General features: G+C 42.5%; 1 protein-coding gene across 6 annotated transcripts in view; it reads right to left on the bottom strand.

Annotated features, from left to right (window-relative positions):
* usp9 (ubiquitin specific peptidase 9) overlaps positions 1–21,349 on the bottom strand; it is a 38,349-nt gene extending 17,000 nt beyond the window's left edge. For 4 of the 6 annotated variants that reach the window (XM_071531353.1, XM_071531359.1, XM_071531355.1 and 1 more), the window contains exons 1-22: positions 21,180–21,349; positions 16,132–16,412; positions 14,454–14,599; positions 14,261–14,340; positions 13,699–13,811; positions 10,971–11,189; positions 8,743–8,858; positions 8,340–8,591; positions 8,028–8,163; positions 7,752–7,904; positions 7,488–7,592; positions 7,087–7,293; positions 6,834–6,970; positions 6,250–6,288; positions 5,058–5,191; positions 4,822–4,912; positions 4,301–4,414; positions 3,947–4,175; positions 2,050–2,145; positions 1,578–1,789; positions 723–963; positions 80–229 (exon numbers count right to left, since the gene is read on the bottom strand). In XM_071531353.1, coding sequence (XP_071387454.1) covers positions 80–229; positions 723–963; positions 1,578–1,789; positions 2,050–2,145; positions 3,947–4,175; positions 4,301–4,414; positions 4,822–4,912; positions 5,058–5,191; positions 6,250–6,288; positions 6,834–6,970; positions 7,087–7,293; positions 7,488–7,592; positions 7,752–7,904; positions 8,028–8,163; positions 8,340–8,591; positions 8,743–8,858; positions 10,971–11,189; positions 13,699–13,811; positions 14,261–14,340; positions 14,454–14,599; positions 16,132–16,245 — 3,084 coding nt within the window. In that variant the 5' untranslated portion in view covers positions 16,246–16,412; positions 21,180–21,349. The remainder of the gene's footprint in view (positions 1–79; positions 230–722; positions 964–1,577; positions 1,790–2,049; positions 2,146–3,946; positions 4,176–4,300; positions 4,415–4,821; positions 4,913–5,057; positions 5,192–6,249; positions 6,289–6,833; positions 6,971–7,086; positions 7,294–7,487; positions 7,593–7,751; positions 7,905–8,027; positions 8,164–8,339; positions 8,592–8,742; positions 8,859–10,970; positions 11,190–13,698; positions 13,812–14,260; positions 14,341–14,453; positions 14,600–16,131; positions 16,413–21,179) is intronic. The other 2 variants (XM_071531354.1, XM_071531358.1) reach the window with 2 other exon arrangements.
* Positions 21,350–21,383: the final 34 nt, after the last annotated feature.

Below are 21,383 nucleotides of genomic sequence, written 5' to 3'. Positions count from 1 at the left end.
AACGCTAAAAATGTGGTTACAATGGCACAATAAGGAAATAACCTGTGTGTGTGTGTGTGTGTGTGTGTGTTAAACTCACCACACCAGGCAGACAGCTCTCCACCTCAGGGTTGGGCCCATCGCTATAGTGGTTGCCATGGTTACCAGGGGAGCCAGTGGATGAGTCAGACGAGCTGTCTGGGCTGGAGGGCATGTTGGCGCTCACCTGGGTCAGCTTGGCTGTAATCAGCTATATAAAAAGTTACAGTGATTTACTACAAAGCAAACGGATGGAAAAACTGACCTATGATGTGAGCTCCCTGAGCATTTGGGCAATGGCACGCTGATGTTTTGACTAAATCCTTTTACTTTGGATGTAGACACAATAACTGACGTCAAAGTGCAGCCAAGTATTTGGGGGCGATGAAAACTGCATTTAAGTTTGTTTTTTTGTTTTTTAAATCAAAAATTCTCCATAACTTCTCGAAGCAACCCATACGCATCACCATGCTCTTAGAGGCAGCATAGGGTGCACAGTTGGGGAAAAATGAGAAGCGCACAATGGTTAGAATTATTAATCAAGCTTATATGCTCTCGGGAAAGTCAGTGAGGAGACAAAAAGCACAATAGACTTAATATTTATAAAGCTCACTATATGTATAGAAACAATGGCTACACAGCACCTTCAATGCAGTCATAGTTGAGTATTGTTTTTTTATGCAGAAGGATAGCACCATTCTCACCGTTTTGTCCTTCAAATTCAGTTGTCCAATCAGCTTCCTGTCGTCAGCCGGATCGACAACCTCCCCACCAATAAACAGCTCTATCTTGGTATGTGTGGCGTTGGCCTTGATCCGGTTGAGGATGCCGCGCCGCACCGAGCCGATGGTGTCATTGGTGTGAGACCAGATATCCAGGTCGTCCACCTGACGCCCCTGGTTGGGGAAACGCACGATCAGTGTGATGTGCTTCCCCCGGAAAGCCCTGCAAAAGAAAGGGAAGGATGAGAGGTGGTTTGAAAGAACCAGTCAAGACATGTGGCCCTGTGTAACTGACTGAGTAGGACATGGTGCCAACACTGCCAGGGTTAGGAGTTCTATTCCTTGTGTAACTCATTGGGTAGAGCAAGGCACCAATACTGCCAGGTATTAAGGGTTCCATTTGTGGACATTCCCACCACAAATATGTGAATAAAAGGAAATGACCTCTTGTCTTGCTCTGGAGAAACTGGCATACACAGCCAGAAAGAAAACAAAGGCCATTCATGTTTGGAGCCCCTTTATGGAATTTGGAGAAAGCAGAAATGTACATGAATCGTAATGTGTGACCTGCCAGAAAGCTTACTGCATTGCCCTTATTTGGGCGGTGGGAGTGATTTTCATTTGATCTTGTTTTTTTAGTAAAAAAAACCCAATAAATATATTGTTTAAAAAAGGGCCTCCATTCCATCCACTTGGAGAAAAATGTATGCACTCCTGGTACTAGTTGGACGCTTTTGATAGAAGTATCCACCAAATGGCATATGATGTTAACATCTATTCATAATAAATGTAGTACTATGACATTGTGTCAGTGTGTCTTTCCACCTGTGAATGTACCTGGACATGGGCAGTATAGTCCTCTCTTCGTGGTAGTCGCTGTCACATTCATTGATGTACTCCTTGAGTACAGTGAGCACTCGAACCATGCGGATGGCCTCCTGCCGGGCACAGTTGATGCTGTCCTTATCGCCGTCCAACACGCACAAAGTGTCATAGGATGCTTTTAGACGGTCAAAACATGACTGGATGAAATCCTCGTGGATCTCCACCTGCAGGGCAAGGAAACAGATATACAGCATGAAGACAAGTACCTTGTGGTATCAAATACCTTGTGATATCGCCAAATGACTGGAGAGGAGATTTGATACAGAGTAGATACAGTTTGAAATGGCTGCTGTAAATGTTCCATCATTTGACAGAGAAAGAAATGGCCTGGCCAGGCAGGAGAGAGAAACTAGTTAGATAACAGAGCAATGGAAAACAAACAGATGAAGCTGTTGCTCTAACTGAGACAAATCACTCCCCGTACCTGATTGACTTGTAGTTTTGGTCCAAGGTTGGTGTAGATCTCTTTCAGCAGGTCTATGGCTCTGCTGGCAATGTCATCACTTCCTTGAATTACCACCTGGGAGGGAGGAAGAAATAGCAAGAATCAGTGTTTGCCCACGGCCCTCCCTATCATATTCAGAGCTGGAGCCTGCCTGTGTGCATGTACAGTATGTGTAGATCAGAAGCACTCCAGTCAGGTAGAGCTATGACTCATCATCCAGAGCCTCATCATTAGCCACTCAGAACACAAGAGGGAGCAAGGCACAAAACCATGTCAGGACCACTGGTTTTCCTATCACATTACACTGGTCGACAGCAAAACAACCCTTCGGCGGAGGGAAAATGATGAGACACTAGAGAGGTTAACAGACGAATAATATCAGAGGAATAAATTATTCCTAACCTCAGCTGCACTTGAGTATGTTAGGCATGAGTTTATTATATGCAAACAAGGTATTGAAACAAGGTAATGACTTTGAGCCAGCTTGAATTTTTGTTTTACCCTTATTTAACTAGGCAATATGATTAAGAATTTTGAACACACTCCTATTTAAAGCACGGTGGTGGTTTAGAGCATGGTTTAGAATGGTTTAGAATGGTATAGAATGCTTAGAGAATGGTTTCAGGGGAAGAGGGGATCTCACAAAAACACACACACTGCCCGGAACAACCACAGTCATACTTTTGGCCACTGAACAATTCCTCCGGCCACTGAACAACTCCTCCTCTGTTGGTGATGATTCAGTTCCTAGCTCAAGGCTATGTTGTCAAGGGTACGTTAGTGAAGGAAAGCAGAGCATCTTTTGTTCAAATCCCAATCAAGTTATGATGGATAACTCAGAGCAAGGAGTGTGATGAGAACCTAACCACTCACTGTAGCTAACCAAAGATTGGGAACAGAGGACAGGACACACAATGCAATCGGCCATGTTCAGTATTACAGCCCCCATATATCACCAATGTATTTCTGCAAATAGTATTACGGCAATGTATGTCATCAAAGCAAACAGCTTTGTGCCGCCCCCTATGTCCATCTCTCCCATACACATCTATCTATCCAACCTCCCTCGAGTCATGGGTATGACAGCATTTTGGCTTCCCGGCAAGTTATGAGAACAGTGTTCGTGCCATTGATAAAAAACAACAGTTTGCCAGGTATGCCATGTGCAAGTACCATATTCCAGTATCTACATACTTGTAGATACCACATGGAAATCAATCTAAGCGGGAACATTGACTCAGGCTATGCTTCCAGCTATTATAAATCAAACATTCAATCAAGTCTAGTCACGCCATGGAAATTACTAATGCAATAAAAGTGTTTATGGCATGAGACATGCGGCCGTATTCCATTGTGGAGAACACTGGATTTAAGCATAGAACCACATTATGAATTACGAAGCAGACCGCATTTCAGTACAAAAGGTGTTGCCCCAGCTGTATAATGATGGAAAAGCGAAAGTTACTGAGGGCCTGAGCACTGTAAAATTAATTTCCTTGGCAACTGATGCGTGGACATCTAGAGCAACACAGAGCTACATGACCATCACAGCACACTACATTAATGAAGATTGGGAAATAGCTGTCTCATTCGAAAGTGACTGAATAGTACACGCACGCTGTCATGAACCTATTAATGCCAGAAGTTTATGTGGCACTCAAGGTGACTACATAAAAACCTCCTCATTCAGAGGCAGCTGCAGGTAAATGCTGTCAGTTGTCGAGGCATTGAATTTTGTGTCTTGTAGAAATTTTATGAAGGCAAAAATTTTATGAAAACAAAAAAACAACTTGCAAAATAGTTGAAAGGCACTTTCTGGAATTGTTTTGGTAAAATGTCTGTGTGAATGCGCTTATGTGGCAACCAATCTGCTCACCCTCCAGAGGTAGTCCAGGCCTATTAGCTCCAGGTCATCCATCATGTAGGCCCTGCGCTTGGCTACCAGCTTGCCCTCCCTGCAGTTGACGGCCTTGAAGAATCTCTCAAAGCACTTCATGCCATTCTCCGTCAGTAGAGATGGGTCTAACTGTAGAACGTTGTTCTCAAAAAAGTCCTTGTTGATGTCCGGGTCCAGGTCTGGCTCATCACCCATCAGCTTGGAGTACCTGTTGGGACCAAGAAAGTAACACACAACATTTAGGACAAAAAGGTTCACTGAACTGATTAATTGAGGGTGTAAGGCAGCAAACGCAAGCAAGAGGAAAGGATAGATGGTCAAACCGGACAGTACCATTTGAAGCAGGCCTCACGGTCACAGAGAAATACGGCATTCTCAGCCAGACACTTCCAGATCTGCTTGGCCTGCGGGGCACACAGCCACAGCTGGCCATCCTTTAGCAGAAACCTGATTTAAAAAAAATTTTAAAAGAAAAAGAAAAAAAAGACACATTAAGTAACCATCGCACTACCAGTATTTAGTGTATTTGTAGGGCTTGTTTTGCATACAAACTGACTGAAAATTGTCTTTGGATGGGCATAATAGTAATCATATGGGGGTAGTAGTAATGGACTGACAGTGTTTTAATATTAGTGTTTTTATCCTCATGTCACTCAAAATATGGCAAGGTTTAAAAGGCTACAACTGCACAGAATTAGCATTCATAATAATTAAGGTTTTTATTTTTATTTAGTTTACTAAATGTTTTTCCATTCCTAGTTTTAGTAGTTTTCTCAGCTTTAAGTTGACTATAACACCTTTGCTTAACTGGATGCATTTGAATGTGAGACATTTGAATGTCAGACATGCTGTACCTCAGGAAGTTGAGCCGTTCCTGTACTTCCTGGACATGGCTGTAGCGGCTCCCTGGCCTCACCGTCTGGGGGTCAAACTCAGCCTGTTCTGCTGTAGAAGCAAACAGACGCATATGACTAGTCAGACAGACTGCATACAGCGCATAGCCCTGATTCAACTACCTATGACAGAATTCGGGGTGCATCTTGAAATGTTGAAGTGATATGGGGTGCCGTTTCTGGTGCTGGCGGTGTACCTTTGGAGAACTGCCTCATGGTCTCCATGTACGCAGAGAGGTTCTCAGCCACCAAGGTGACCAGAGCGTGGTTATGCTGCAGCTGGTTGATCAGGTCGTGGCGATAGAACACGTGAGGACTCCTCTGGGTTTGACTGGAGAGAGAACAGCAGAGGGGTGGTGGATGTAGAGGTGGACAAAAGCAGACATTAAAAGAACAAGGACAAATCAACAATGAACTGAGTGAAATTGACATTACTTACAATTGGTTGTAATTTCTGATAGAAAAAAAAACAGGTGTGACTGATTTCTTATTTGTCTATAATTGGGACATGAAGAAAGCAGCTTGTGATATCCCATATTTGTGTGTATGTGTGTGTGTGTGTGTGTGTGTGTGTGTGTGTGCGCAGCATGTCTAGCAGAATAGCCAGAAGAATTTCAGTCATACATCAATAAAGGCCATTTCCTGCCTTGTTTCCAAGTGAAATTCATTTTTTTTTGGCTTGAGAATAGTCTAAGAACCAAATGAAACTGGAATTCATGATCTAGTTTTTGTAGCCACCACAACAATGACAGCCATATGTGCAGCTACAACATACAGATGCAGAATTTGTAGTCAAATCACTTTAAATGACCAATGACAATTAGTTCTATGCTAAAAGATGAGTTGGCTCAATTTTATTAAAATGTTGTAGTTACGCCTATGAGTCTAGTTCATTTAGTATTAGCAGTGGCTACATTGTGCTGATTGCAGTATTATCAGACAACTGTAAAATACATTCTAATGTCACCTGGTACTTGGACTATTTCTCCCAAGCCAAACACCCATATGCATATCACATGGAAAAACAATCTTTTAAACTGTGGAGTTAGAAAAATGTTAATAAGCGTGCCCAAGGCATGAAATGCCCCCTATTTTTGCACTCAGTGATTGGAGCTGAAAGGAGCTGGCATCAAGGAGAGTGAGGCTCCATCTCAAAGACTCTTCACTCAGTACGGTGCACCTGTCCAAATCAATGGATTATGCGTGCACTACATGAGGAATCAGGGTCATTTGAGATGAAACCTAAGAAAGAATTGCTAAAGCAGATTCATGACAGGGGTTTGCATTATATATATATATATATATGTTGTAAAAAATATCTCAAAAGAAAAAATTAGACTTGACATAACTTAGAAATAGGTATAACCCTGAAATTAGCTCTCAACTTACCCCATTAAATTCGTTTGTTTGTTAATTGGCATTTTCTTTCTGAAAAACAACAGGCATGTATGCTACATATTTGCTACATTCACTAGAAAAAAACACTAGCTCAATCCAAATCAAAATGATCTATGATGCACTGAGATGTCATCTTGGGTTGGTGTGCATGGTAAAACTGGATGGCAAGGCCATTCAGAAAGACTGTTGACAAAAATGCTACTTTATGAACAGTTGGCATGCCTCAGCTCCTTTGCAAATGTGATTAAAATGCCAGTGACAACAGTGGGTCAAATATTTGAAAAATGAAGGTTTTGCTGCTTTTTCTGAGCGTGCACAAACATTATGTGCAAAAACATGGCATTTTGACCTACACACAAAATGGGTACTATACAGAATAGAACATTTTACAGCAATAGCAAGTAAATAATTCAAACTTACCAACATAATAATAATCCCCATCTTACACATTGTATTCCTATCAACACCACTAGATCCTCCAATGTAGTGTACATCTCCATTCAGTCCTTCTACATCTCCTTTAGCAATCTCTGCATCTAGCGGTAAAATCAACTAGCTTTCTATCGTGATATTACCTAAGGTTCTGAGGGGCTTCTCCAAACAGGCTACAGATCTCTCTGATCTGCTTCAGGGCAGGGATCACCCATTTGTCGTTGGTTCGTAGCTCCTCTATGAAGCGATCTATCCACTGGATCTTCTGTGTGTCTCTGTCCTGCGAGTGACCATGAACAGACATTGTCAGTGTATTTGAATGCAGCCCTCTCTGTTCATCACCCCTCCATGTCAGTCCTCTTCAAACATACACACCAGCAACACCCCAACACGTACCTGTGAGCAGCTGTAATCCAGTATCTTGATATGAGCGCTAAGAGCCTGGTCCATGATGTCTACAGGCACATCGTCGCTGTGCGCCAGGTTCCACAGCAGGTTGAGGACCTTGTGGGCCATTACCCCGTCCTTATCGTCCTCAGCCAGGCGCCGGATCAGCTCCAGCAGTTTCTCGCGCTGCTTCTTGCTGGCATTGGTCCAGCTCGCCTGCATCAGGAGAACAACCAAGTCCAGAGGTCAGAGTAGTAGACACGAGTTTGTGGTATATTACATTATGACTGCACTGTGAATGGCACTGGGAAGTGACCAGAACCCACAGCCAACGTCTACTGTGTACACAACAATGGCATCTAAAACACTTCATAATCTATGATTCAGTGTGTAATACGGTGCCTACTTACCTTGAAGCAGTCAAAGAGGTGGTCAAGCTGCTCAGGTGAGAAGTCCCATGCCAGCTTGGCCAGCAGGTCATGGACATTCTTCACAATGGCCTCATGCTTACCAGCCTGCAGTTGGACAGAGACGACAACCCCACTGCTGGGTTAACACCACATCTGACTCTTATCCTGCCTCAACAAAACTGGAACAGCCTCAGACTCTGGTGCAGTGGTTTTAAGGAGATGACTGCATGGAAAAACCTCAACCAAGAGATGTTCATATTGTACCTGCGCAGCCCAGATGTTGTCCAGATCCTGCATGGTAAGCGCTTTTTCCTTGATGACGAAGCGAAGGATCTTCTCCAGTTTTTCGACATACTGTGGCTGGTGCAGACTGTCCCTCAACACAATGGACAGGATGTGGTTCTGCTGGATCCACTCCTGAGATAGGACAGGGGGACACAGAAAGGAGAATTGGGTTGTGGTTGAGAAAAATGGGTGAAGAGACAAAGAGCACCATTTTGAGCCAATTAAAGTAGAAGAGGGGCAGACAGGTCAGCTTACTGCCATGCGCTCTGCGGTCAGCCACTCCTCCTCTTCCGGGTTATGCCGATGAGTGTAGTAGGACACGCTGGAGATCACCTTGTTTACTTCATTTAGTGCATTCATTTTGCCATTAAAAGAGGAAATTTGCAATAACCTGGGGATGAAAATACACAGCTCATTCAATTATTCAACTAACTTGTCTTTAGATCAACACTAATAAAGTGACAAATGTTTTCCTTCAGTGTATGATGGAAAATTGCAATCAAAAGGTTTACAAAAACTTTAATCTACTGAATAGGCTTTACATAAGGACATTTGGTTGATACTCACCTAAGAATCATTTTTAACCTAAAAATCTCTAAATTCTTAACCGTCTCCTCCTGCCCTGGGACACGAGAAGCCAGGTTCTTCAGGGACTTGATTATCATGGACAGTGCGTCGTTTTTGGCTTCATTCTTGGCCTCTTTCTTCAGCTCCTCATCTGTGAGATTCTCTAGAAACTGGGGAACCATCTCGATGACTGGGAGGAAGTACTTCTTCACCGTGTGCAATGTGAGGAACTCGTAACACTGGCCAAAAGGCCTGTAAAGGCACAAAACACACAGTCAGACAAGATGGACTTGTAAAGACAAAGCCATTATACAGAGAGCACTCTGCTACCCCATAAAATGTTCAGTAAAGCACTTTGACATGGTGTACAATGTTGTGCAGCTCTATTGTCTAATAGTCTTACTTGATAAGTGCAGCGATGATCTGGACGTTCAGTGCTTGGCCACTCATGAAGCGATCGTGCAGCATTTGAAACCCGTTTAACGTGCCAAATTTGTTTATTAAGTCCACCAACCAGCCCTGTGAATAGGAAAACAAGAGAGCAGAAAACAAATTAAAGACACAGTTACCCTTCATCTGCTAACTGAGAGTTGGTTTTACAATATGCCGTGTCCTCAATTTCCATTAGAAGACATTTTATGGCGCAGGACTTGAGATTATTCATGCCTAGGAAAATGGCCTAGTGCGTATACAAAAAGCATGGGTTTCAGTCAGAAAGTGTAGCATGAGAAACATGACAACAGATTAACTTCTTCCCCACCCTCTGGTGTTATGTATATTGGTGGCATTAGCACATAATTTGGTGGCAACAATATTCAGTCTTGAGACAAAGATTCATGTTTCCAGTTAAAGCATCGCTATGATAAGAATGAGTCATTTTACTGTACTGATTTGAAGGTATACAATTTAGTGAAAAACACAACAGGGAAATCCATAATAGCTCAAATACTTCAAAACACTACTAGGTTTGCCTACAAACTAGGTTTGCCTAGTCAGGCTAGAGAGCTTAAGAACTGAAGAATATCTCAAACAATGAGTTAAATTATTTTCTATCAACTGGACTGCACACAGAACCAAAGCAGTTCTATATGACAGATAAACTAGTGAACCATTTCCTATTCAGGTTACAATATCACTCCCACTCAAGCTAACCAAATCATATAATTGATAATACTACTGACAAATAGTTAGGCTTTGTAAGAAAAACAAGCTAAAAGGCAGACTAAAACGGAATGGCTGCAGGCCTGTTAAGTGAGGCACTCCACTGCACTTCCCTCACATCCATCTTCTTTCCAATCCAATTCATTCTCTATTTAGTTTCAAGCTTTGTTCAAATCTTCACCAGGATAGTCCATAATGAATATGCAGGACTATACATTTAGAAGCAGATTAATTAACAGACCGCATAAGTACTCAAAAGTATTAAACGATGCAAAAAGTGTTTTTCCCCTGAAGATTTCATGTTGTAGATATCACTCCGTTTCATTTTTAAATGGGAAATTACCATTTTCCTGCATTTGTGTTCCTAATTACATGCCTGAAAAACAACTTAAGTAAATGTTTTTTCTCCTTCCCACAATCAATTTATCTAATAGTTAATTTTATGTGTGACCAGATTGGATTGCATTCATGCGTTTACAGGGAACTTGACTGTGAATTGAGAAAGATCTAGGACATTGAGGAAGAGATCTGAGAAATAGGTAGAAGGAGAGACACTGCAAACAGCTCTGCCAGGAGGACAAATACAAACTGTTTCTTAATTTGAATCCAGGGCAAGACTGGCTAGATTTTAACACCAGTCAAAAAAGAGCAAAATCTGACTAAATGGTTGCACAGTGAAGCCCTAAGTAGTACTGGGCCCAGTGCCAACAGAGGCAGACAGGCAAGCAATGCTGCAGTACTGTTCATATTGACCCCATGCCCACGCTGCATTCATAACGCTTTTATTGTAAAACTCCTATTCTCTCGTGTTGCCTCCTTCCCTTTTAAACATTCAACATTCTGACACAAGCACTAAGTGTTTGTGTTGTGGACTTTTATTTGATTTCTATATTTTTCTTTATCAATCCAGTGCACAGAGGGATTTCTCTTTGTCTCACTGGGGCCCTTAGGGTAAGGCCAGACTAAAGCTTCACTCTCTGTGGATTCAGTCCAAGAGGAAGAAAGACTGGCTTCTGGAGGAAGAAAAGAGCCCATTTTCTACATAGTCGTTCCTATGGCAATAGCGGAGGAATTAAAATGCTCTAACCCGTATAGGATCCAAAGATGATGTTTTATCTTCTACAAGCCTAAATATGTAGGCCTTCTTATACATAGAGACATTTGCAAAAATATCACCTCACATCTACAATCTAGATTAAAGATTTGTTTCAAGTCTTTCATCTGATCACAGGAGATCACAGAGTTTAAAACAGTAGGATTGAGGGTCATATAGACTACACAGAGATGTGACCAATTAAAAAACAAATGGAAATAATAATTTAAAAAAAACGGAAAAGAGGAAAGAGTGGTGTTGTGTCCAAAACCACTGAATTCCTAGTAAAATTCCTGGGGGGTAAAAAGCCTGTTCAATATTGTGTCAAGCAACAGGTACAATTTTCAACATTGTCAACTGTTGCAGCAGTAATTCACCTTGGGTGAGCGAGGGTCCGGGGGGCGGGCGAAGAGCTCGTCGTCGGCCAGTTGGGCCCCGGCAGGGACGGTCTCAGAGGGCCGTGTGCCGTTGTAGATGTGGAACTTGCAGTGGGGGTTGGTGGCCATGGCCAGCAGCTCCAGTAGAGGGAACCAGTCCTGAGAGAGCTTGGCCACACACAGCTCCACCAGCCGGTGTGTGTTGTTGATGATACACCTCTGTGGAAGGAGGGTTGAGGGGAGGGAGAAAACAGCAGCATGTTAACCATTACACTGAAGTAGTGCAGTGCCTGTTTGCGCCGCTGCTGCACAGAGCGCTGTTCGCCCCGCCCCGCTGCTGCACAGAGCGCTGTCCGCTTGTTTATTCAAAGTTTATTAATATTGAACGTGTCACGTGCCCAAATTCCTGCAATTCCTTGGGTCCCCAGCAATACACCCGCCAAGTGTTAAGTCGATCGGATGAACGGTTCTTGAGATATGCCACAGACACACAGACAGACAGGGTATGGTTTCGTATTTTTCCGATACCGGTGCTAAAACGATACTTTTTTTTTTATTTAAAGCAAAAAAACCAAAACGTTTTTTTTATTGCAAACACAAAGAAATTCAACAATATATTAACAAATAAATAATAAATAAAACCTAAGTCAACTACAATAATTTAAGAGCAAAAGAAATACCAAGTGCTAACTTCTAGACTTCTACAAATTCTTTTACTTAAACAGTTCTTTTGCCCAAATAAAACCATGTCTGCTTCTCTGGCAAAATATGACTCCTCTCCTGACATCATCAACATTTGCTACTTATTGTGACATTCTAGTTATTAAAAGTTTTTTTTATGGACTAAACCCATTTGTCCTTAATTACTTTTCATATACTTTTCATGTGTCACATGTTAACAAATAACTGACAGTTTGTATGAACCCGACGTTATCGGTAGTGAAAACTTTTACGACCCGCCCCTTTTATCTGATTGGCTAAGCGACCATAATGTGACATTGACGAGCACCCCTGCTGTTTGGCTCTCAACCAAAAGTTGGAAGGCGAGTCGCACTGGAGAGGAAAGCGGCGGCGCGTCATACAGAGGAATACAGAGGATTTCAAGCGGCGCGCTCCAAACGATAATGTTAGTGAAGGCGCGTGTGGCCGTTTCGGAGCACCAGAGGGCAGATATTTCAATCGGCAGCTTGGGCATGGCACTTAAATGAGGCACCGAAATCTGCGTTGCAATTTGGTCCGGAAGGTACCAGTCGTAAAGGAACCGGTGCCATAGTGATACCGGGTTTCGGTACCCAACCGTACTAATGAGTGGTGTCTGAGATATCATACGTGCCAAATGGACGAATGAACAATGCAGTGTCACCTGTTGGGCCCATCAGTGTGATTTTGAAAATGCCGCAACACAGTGGTGAAATAAATCATTCCCTGGCTTTGTCAAAATCTGATCAATGGTGCCTGAGATTTCATCGTGTAGTACAAAAAAATGCACCACACAAATATAATTAACTAACTCTAGGTTTTATTCTATGGCACATTCAAGTTAACTGATAAAATCTAGCAAACAGCCTACAACCAAAATATACAACTGAGGAACAAAAACGTTTAACCAGACATCTCTTTACAGCCACGTGTACACGGTGTTCCCTTTCCTCCTTATGTATGGTCCACAGATCTGAAGGAACAAGATAGGAGTAACCAATATGGTACTGACTAAGCTTTCCAGGGAGGCTCGCGGAGACTTCAGACATATAGCTTACAACTATCCGGTTCCTTCCAAAACACTTTTTTGGGTGACTAATGAGAAGAATCAGCGCAGCTGTGGAACACAAAGTAGATAATGCATCTGAAATGCACAACCTTGTGTCATATCTCAAAATAAGATTAGATCAAAATTTAAACCTTAGATCAAAATTTAAACCATCAGTTCAAATAAGGGCGACAAGATGAAAGAAACAAAGATATTTTAGTTCCTTTATGTCCTTGTTTTACTCGCTGCTTTACTGTGAAAAGGTTCTACAGATCAATCTCCTGAAGTTACCACAACAGCCAACCTTGACTACTTTCAGCAAAAAGATCATTGATCACCCCTGGCATTGCCTCCTTCCTTCCTTCAGCTCTAAGAAAGCCAAATAGAAAACTCAATTTGCAGGCAAGAGTCAGGCTTGACCAACAAATACATCCACTGACATAACAGTCAAAGAAGTCGCCAATGCAAAGAATGGATAAGACTATGAAGAAGACAATGCTGAGCTCCATTATACACCTATATTCTAGGACACTGAGGTTTCATTTTTTCGATTTCAGGCGTGTCAAGTCACACCACCTGACAATCAAATAAAATTCTTTCAACTCCCAAGATACACTTTGATCCCTTCCAATGGAGCCATGTAGAGTAGATGTTGTGCTCTATGGGAAATGAAACTGGGTCAAATTCCAAAGACTGTGATCCTTCAACAGAGCAGAATTTTTACCTCTAAAATGTAGCCTTTATGAAAATAGCTACAATACATTTAGGTTCACAGCCATCATATTTTCTTCCGCAAGAATTGAGCAATGAATGGACAGAAATATCAAGTTTCAAACATATTTTGGGTCGATTCTTTTCCTTCAAGGGATTAAATGCTTCCTCAAAAGCCCAAGGTGGTAGACTGTTATTTTGGTTCCTTAGCATACAGAAACTAGTGTTCCTCAAAGTACCAAACTGTGGAGGTGAAATGAAGAAACTCACATGAATCTCAAACTTCCAGCCACTGACTGCCTCGTCTGTCAGGATCTTAGTGAAGGAGATGGTCAGACCATCTCGGAAAAACCTCTGGCACGCCTCACATTTAACATCCAGTCCTGCAAAGGAAAGAGACTATTCAGCGATGCCATTCAGCGATGCCAACAACTTGTATACTCCATCTTGCTCTAGAGTCATTTATATTTGTTTCAGTTTCATAAAGTGGGTAGTACTGGGTACATAACTAAAACTCCAAGAATATGCCACAGGGTGTTGGGATTATGAAAGTAACCCATGAAGAGTTTTTTCCAAATATTTCACTGTCAATTGAATTGTGATCATGACCATCAGCACTACATTAATTAGCCCCTCTGAGTTGCTTCCCATTGGCATGTGTGATCAATTTCCCTCATCACTTTTGATGCATAACTTCACAATCTAATGGAGAAATTATTCTTGGATATTGCAAGAGAAGCCACTAATTAGACCAAATGGAAGCACAGAGAGGGGCATAAATCCAACACATAGTATCTTTAAGGAAACACAAGAGCTTTCTTTCCATTCCTACCTCTTTTACTAAGATCTATAGCAGCTTCCAGGAGGACTTCCAACTCTCCCTTTGGCAAAACTGGAACAACCCAACGGGGCCTAGGGGAGGAAACAAACATCCACATGAATGCAGAGAAAGACACACACTGGCATGCAAAAGACACTTTAATTACAGTGGTGGATCGCATTTGTGTCAGAGCGTGTGTATATACCTGTTGATCATGTCATCCAGTTTGGCCAGGTCAGTGTGAGGGAAGGCTGGCTCCTCCTCCTCCAGCTGAGGAGGCCCATCCCCCTGGCCCTGCTCATCTGGTGGGCTCACTGGAGAGTTCTCATTGGATGAATTAGGAGACGATGTCTGGAATAACCATAGACAATCAGAAGTGCACACTGGTCTCTGTGGCCATTTTATTGTTTGTGTGTGTGTGTGTGCGCGTGCATGTGACGGTTGTTATACAACTAAACCATACAATATTATGTCAGACCAAGTTTCACAATACCAAGTACCACAAAACCAAAAAATTATCAAATAATAATGCCAAAATTTGACCAGATTCAACGCTTCAGAATTCTTATTGTCACAGATATGCAATAAGTGTTTGACATCACAAAAATACAGCAATATTGAGCTGTCATGCAACCTCTGTGCGTGTGTGTGTGTGTGTGTGTGTGTGTGTGTGTGTGTGTGTGTGTGTGCGCGCGCAGACATCTCTCCAGAAAGGTCATTAAACAAAGCCATCAAGTCATCATAGTCCTAGCATTATTTGGCATACCAAGTAATATTCTTTTCATCCTTATCTCCCTAGAGGAGACTGAGACAGCACACAGCAAAGTGTGTGTGGGTTGACGTGCTCGTGTTAGGAAGTATAAATGTGGTAGTGTGTGGGTGTATGTATGTTGGGGTGCTGTCAATAGATCTCTTGGAGGGAAGAGAGTGACAGACAGAAAGAAAGACAGAGAGAGAGAGATAATGTGCATCTCTGAGTATGTGTGTTTAAGCACCAGTGTGCCCATTCTTTTCTTGATTCCTTGCTTGAGTTAATGACTGTGTATGAGCAACAGTAGTGGCGTTAGCAGTTGTGTGTGTGAGTGAGAGTAAGAGAGAAAGAGATAGAGAGAGACAGAGAGAGCGAGAGAGTGAGAGGCATAACTTGAGAAATGTGAAATGTGGGGGTGTGTGGAGAAGGCTCCTTCTGCTTGGCTGACCTACATAGGCAGCTTGCCTCTCACGTCTCAGCACTGCTCATCTCTAACCAACAGAGGCCTGCACATGCACACCCACAAAGACACACACACACACACACCCTTTATCCATCACTCAGGAGGCTCTGTTCATTGATGCCTCGCCTTCACACACTCTCTCTCTCTTTTCCGCTCCCTCCCTCCCTTTTCCTCCCCTTGGGCATCTGTGTGTGGTTAGGTATGAGCACTAGCTGTTGAATGAAAAAAACAAAACAAAAAAAAAAAGAAAACAACTGCTGCAGTGTCTGGACTCCCGCAGAGAGAGACATAAAGACACACACCATTCCTTCTCCTATCTCTACAAGTTAATTTAATTACATGTGTATATTGCTGCTGGGGTGCTGATGGCATTGTTCTGTGACCACTGATGCAGTAACAAGCTGTAATGCACAGGCATATAAAATAGGAATAGGAAGAGAGAATAGGGAGTTTGATGAAAGCAGTAGCCAGCAGAGAAGGAAAAAGATCAGAAATACTGAGTATGAAGGACAAATAGGGTGGGGGTACTGAGGACACAAAGGGAGATGAGCGGGTGAAGATGAATAGCCCAGACAGACAGTGCAGTTGGCAGAGTGATGGAGCCAGAAGACAGAAAGGAGAGCAAGGAAAGGTCTAACGTTGAGTATGGGCTGGCAAGATGATGCTGACCTGGTTCTGTGGCAGTGGGGGCTGGCTCTGGGCATCGGGTGCCTGGCCCTGGCCCTGGCCCTGGCCCTGACTGTCATTGCCCCCCACCGGAGAGCCACGCGTGGTGGCTGTCATGCTCGCCACAGGGCAGATCTTGGCAATCTTGGCCTCTTAGGGAGCGCTGGCCAGGAGGAAAATCACAGCCGCCTCAGCCGTAGAGCAGAGGGATGAGAGCCCGAACACGAGAGAGAGGGACACAAGCACCTGGAGATCTGGATGGGCCGCTGAGACCATTGCATAACCTGGAGCAGGGAAGAGGGGTAAAGGTCAGCATTATCAGTTTATGTGCAACACACAAGCGGAACAGGCTAACAGATGGATATCACCTTGGGGCAAGTCACCTCAGTGCTGAAAACTACAATATAAATCAGCTAACTCTGAAAGCTGGTCTGTGCTTGGTCATTTACTATATTCTCTCAGCAACTACCTGCCAAGTGTCTGTGTTCAGTGAACAACTGGATGTGTTGTGGATTGTGTGCAGAGGTGAGAGTGATAAGGATTACCACCCTGATAACAAGACACTCTGGAAGAGTCTCCAAAACCTGTCCCACTGTCTTTGGATAGCTGACTCTGGGCCGATTCCCATCAGATCAGCTGGAGAACTTGGCACAGCTTGACTAAATGTCAGTATGACGACCAGTGAAACATGATATAGTCTGCCAATTCAGCACTTGGCAGTGGTACCTGACTGTCTAATCAACAACACATCCTGTACATAAATACATGCTTTTTTAAAAGGCAGCCATAGTCAATGTCATATGGCCTAAAAGTGAGTCATAGCTCTGCTTCGATTACAAATTCCATTCAAATACCTCTAGTGAGCAAATAACAAGCTTATTTGGAGGAATAACCCTGATAGCAATGAAAGTAAGACGTAACAAAATGTTGTCATTCAAATGGAAAGAATCCCCTCTTTCAGTACAGAGGCTGGCAGTAGCCGTGCTACAGACCAGTTAGGCAATGAATGGTGCACCTTATAACCTCAAAATGTGGTGCCCTAATAGCTGCTTGCATTTCATATATTTCTGCTCAAAGAGACACCTTGGAAAAAAGTCTTATGGAACAACTGTAATTTTTCCTTGCAGGATGTTTTGAATACCTGCAACATATTGAAATTTGAAAAATTCTTAGCTACATATCTCAAAGTAGCACTTGTATTTCCTCCCCACAAATTACAGGTATCAAAAAAATATTACATTTATTAGGTTCTTTTTTTTTTCCAGCCTTGCAGGGACTACTGCGCAAATTCAAACTCACAAACCATGCCTGCAGCTGTACCGTAGATGGACAGCAGTTACTGTGGCTGCTCAACGCAAAAAGCAGAGAAAAAGATGGCTCATAAGGAAGTGAGGATCTTTGCCATACTGCACCACTGAGCAAAACCTATTGAAATCCATACAATGTATGAGTTTGGAGTCTCAAATAATTTTTACAGTTTATGATCCAGACACCAGAGGTGCTGATGTAGTTAAGTTCCAGAGAGAGGGAGAGCTCTAAGATCTCACTCTCATCAGCATGACACACTACCACCTTTAGGCCGGCCACATCACCGATTAACAAGGCCTGCTATGACATTTGGGACTAATACATTAGCTGTATGCTTTCATATAGGCAGCAGAAAAGCTGTCTGATACTACTATATCAACAATAAATGATTCTTCATTATCTCCCAGTTCCCTCAGAGCTACAACAATCAGAAAAGAATTAAAAGACAATTGTGAAAAAACAACTCAGACATAAATGCAAATTCAATGTCACAGAACGGCAATTAATAAGTTGATCTCAAGTATATCATTATATTATTATTATTCCACTGTCATATCAATCAACACCACACTGGTCATTATGGTCTTTCAGTCACTAAAATCAACATTGCCCATTTAGGCTATATGCTCTGCCTACTGTAATCTCTCCCTCTTCAAAAATTCCCGTCTGAATTGTCAATAAAATGTAAAAAATCAATCAGAAAAGAGAACACAGAGTCTCTATCACTGGAGCCCAATTCCACTCAAAAACTAACCTAGGCTGAGCTTCAATAAAAGTGAAGATCAATAATCAAACAAAAGCCTTTCTTCATTGGATAAGAAATCACAAATCTGCTGTCTAATTTTAATCCTCAAGATCAGACACAAGCCAAGAAGCAGAGCAAAACGGGTGGGTAGCTCCTGCAATATACAGGAAACGTATGCAAGTAGACCAAATGTGAAAGCATTTAGTCTGGGTCAGAGTCAATGCTATTTTCTCAAGTTGAGGTGGAAAGGGGTGATGTCATTACACTGGACTTACACCAAATCCATAAACTCTGCCACAGCCATTCCAGTGATCACAATCGGTAAAGTGCAGGGCACCAAAAAGAGAAGGGACCATGATTTGATGATTTTCAAACAACATGGGGGATTTCCTGTAGTAACCATGGGATTGGTTGGCAAGGAAGCAGTGATTTTTCATCTCTTTCTTTTACACTTACAGACAGACCCCTTACCCCCCAACACGCACACATCATGGATCAACCAGCAGTGTAGGTTTGGTATGCAGTTAAGTATGTAGGCATCTTGCTGATGTAGAGACATGCTGTCAATTCATAAAAAAATAGGAATCTTTCAAATGGAAAAATTACATCAAAGCCAAACAAAATGTCACCTAAAAGCATCAAGACATTCTCAGCCCTCTGCAACCAGCTGAAAGGTTTAGTGTCGTTGACAATCACAATATGCAGTCTGGCCCTTTGTAAAACCAAGCTCCAGAGGACACATGAGGCCATGAGCCATAATGATGAGCATTGTTTACCCCCCCCTCCCCCCTCCCCCCTCCCCCCTCCCCTCCCCACACACACACACAGTCTCTCCCTTCCTACCTCCCCATCAAAAAGCAGTCAGTCATCTGGCCAGGTTTACCATATCAACAAATGACTGTAAATAGGCTTACAAAAGCTAAATTAAAAGGGGAATATTTGATCCACTGTATACACAGAAATATAGGATACAAATGAAAATGTCCAAAACATTAAGGGTTTGTCATTCAAGTAAACACCTATCAAACCGTGACTGTGTCCAAATATAAATAACATCATTAAGAACCACAGCAGCTGCACGTCTGTTCTCCTAGAGGGGAATAGCGAAAGGCTAAGCGGACAGTCTCTTTTGCAAGTGTGTATGTGTATGTGTATGTAATATGGGTGTACTAACCTATAATAATTAGATTTTTGATGTGTAAACAACTACTTAGTGAGTAGCCAATCGTTTCTCAAGAGATGTGAGTGCGGTAGCATTAACAATTAAAACAGATATTGTGCTTTTATGTCATGTCACAGAGTTTATGCTTTAAGGGTAGTGAAACTAGTTTATTTCCTACTTTGCAGGTGGCCAATGATATCTGGTTCAGCATCAGCAATCGTGGTCACAATTGACATTAGAGCTAGCAGAGGCCAACTCTGGCCAATGACATTTACTGAGCTTAAGACGAAATGTCATAACATTGGACTGAGGTACTTAGCCAGTCACTGAAACTTTCCTGAACCATAAAAAGGTAACACTATGTTTAATGACCCGAGAAGGTACCTGAAGTGACATCTATACGGCAACTACTGTCACTAGTAAGACGGGCGCTGCTGCAACATAGGGTGCAACTGCGGCCTTTTGGACTGAACCGGCTTTTAGGGGAAAATGTTATTACAATAAAGCTTCTGAGCGGAGCTAGACCACAGTCGGTCATCTACGTATGATAACTTGGAGTGTCTTCAAAATAAGAAAATTGTCCTAACAGCTGCGCATAAAATAATATCTAATTGTAATATTACATAACTATCGTTGGAAGCTAGCGCCGTTAACTAACAGCTGGTGGTTTAGTTAGTTAATGTCTGCAACTAGCTGCGGCAGCTAATGTTAGCTTGCAAGGCGATCCGCCCAGACAGGAGAGTAGTGAAGGCCTTGTCGTCAAAAGCCCATTTCACCAACACACACACAGAGGCCTCTTCATTCGATCGGGCCTGCCATTATAGCTAGTTGCATAGCCAACGTTTGCTACATAATTGACACGCTTACGCACAAGAAAAGATTGATTAATAATTTAAAATCATTACCCATGTAACTTCATTTTGCCTGGCGTTATTGTTACCCAACTATGGCGCTGTAACGCCATTTGCAACGAGCATTGTCGTGCTAACGTTAGCGAGGAGCTAATGTTACCTAAAGAAACAGCGAACGTTAGCTAAGGTTAGCGTTAGCTTACGAGCGCATAAAAATCCCAAACTGCACCAAGTCATTATTTTGACATGTTGCTAGCCGATATGACTCGGCAAATAAATAGTTTGCTATCTATAAACGAAATATCGGTGGTTAAGTTGAACGTTAGTTTGCTACAATCTCGTCAGCTCGGTCAACAAACTAGCTAGCACAGATAACGTCAAACGTCTGTCTGTTATGACAGGGGGTTCGTCTATTTCCTGAAATTTAATTGACTGTTTGAGATGTAGCGTTAAAGTTATAGCTAAAACAAATTGAAAATACGATCTTGGAGGCCCGACTGATTAAATCTTCATTAAATTAATACAATTTTATTAGAGCTATCATGGATAAAATGCAAATACGATTGAGTGGAAGATTGTACTCGATAACTAAATTTCGACAACTTGTAAACATGAAATGCTTGGTGGAATTCTTCCTTCTCAGTCTGTAGACGGTGTCTGTGACCATTTGCGGCTGACTACGGTTAGCTAACGCTAGCTTCAGTTTGTCAGCAGGGGAAGCTAACTGGGTCTGACTACCTGTAATGTTAAGACCATGAATTGCAGTTTAATCCAATCGACATCATGAGGCTAACATACATGTACAATATACGCTAGCTAACAGAAGAAACGCTGTCAACAACAGACTAACACAATTAAGTCAAATGCCGTAACGTTACCTGGCATCCACCACCAGCTGACGCCAATATTAGAGCTGTGATAGAGCTAGCAGTAGCCAGCTAACCATCAGCAGCCAGGCTACCGAGCTAGTTAGCTAACAACTCACCAGGAATTTGATAGGACTTCCCCCTCTATTCACGGGCTACGTCCAGCCTTGAACGATGGTGTCGTCGTATATTACATAAACGTGGCCTATATCGCTGACTGTTTCGCAGGAGACAAAACAGGATACCAGAAAGATCTAATTCCTACGGGTTTTTTCTCTGCTTTTGGGTGTTTTTCCTGCGTCACCGGCGCGGTTGCAGCCCCC

Source organism: Centroberyx affinis, unplaced genomic scaffold, assembly GCF_046629955.1.
Source record: "Centroberyx affinis isolate AG114_WGS23_722 - 3 ecotype Tasmania unplaced genomic scaffold, CSIRO-AGI_Caff_v1 ptg002070l_1, whole genome shotgun sequence".
Classification (NCBI taxonomy): Eukaryota; Metazoa; Chordata; class Actinopteri; order Beryciformes; family Berycidae; genus Centroberyx; species Centroberyx affinis.
This window is presented reverse-complemented; position numbering and strand designations above follow the sequence as displayed.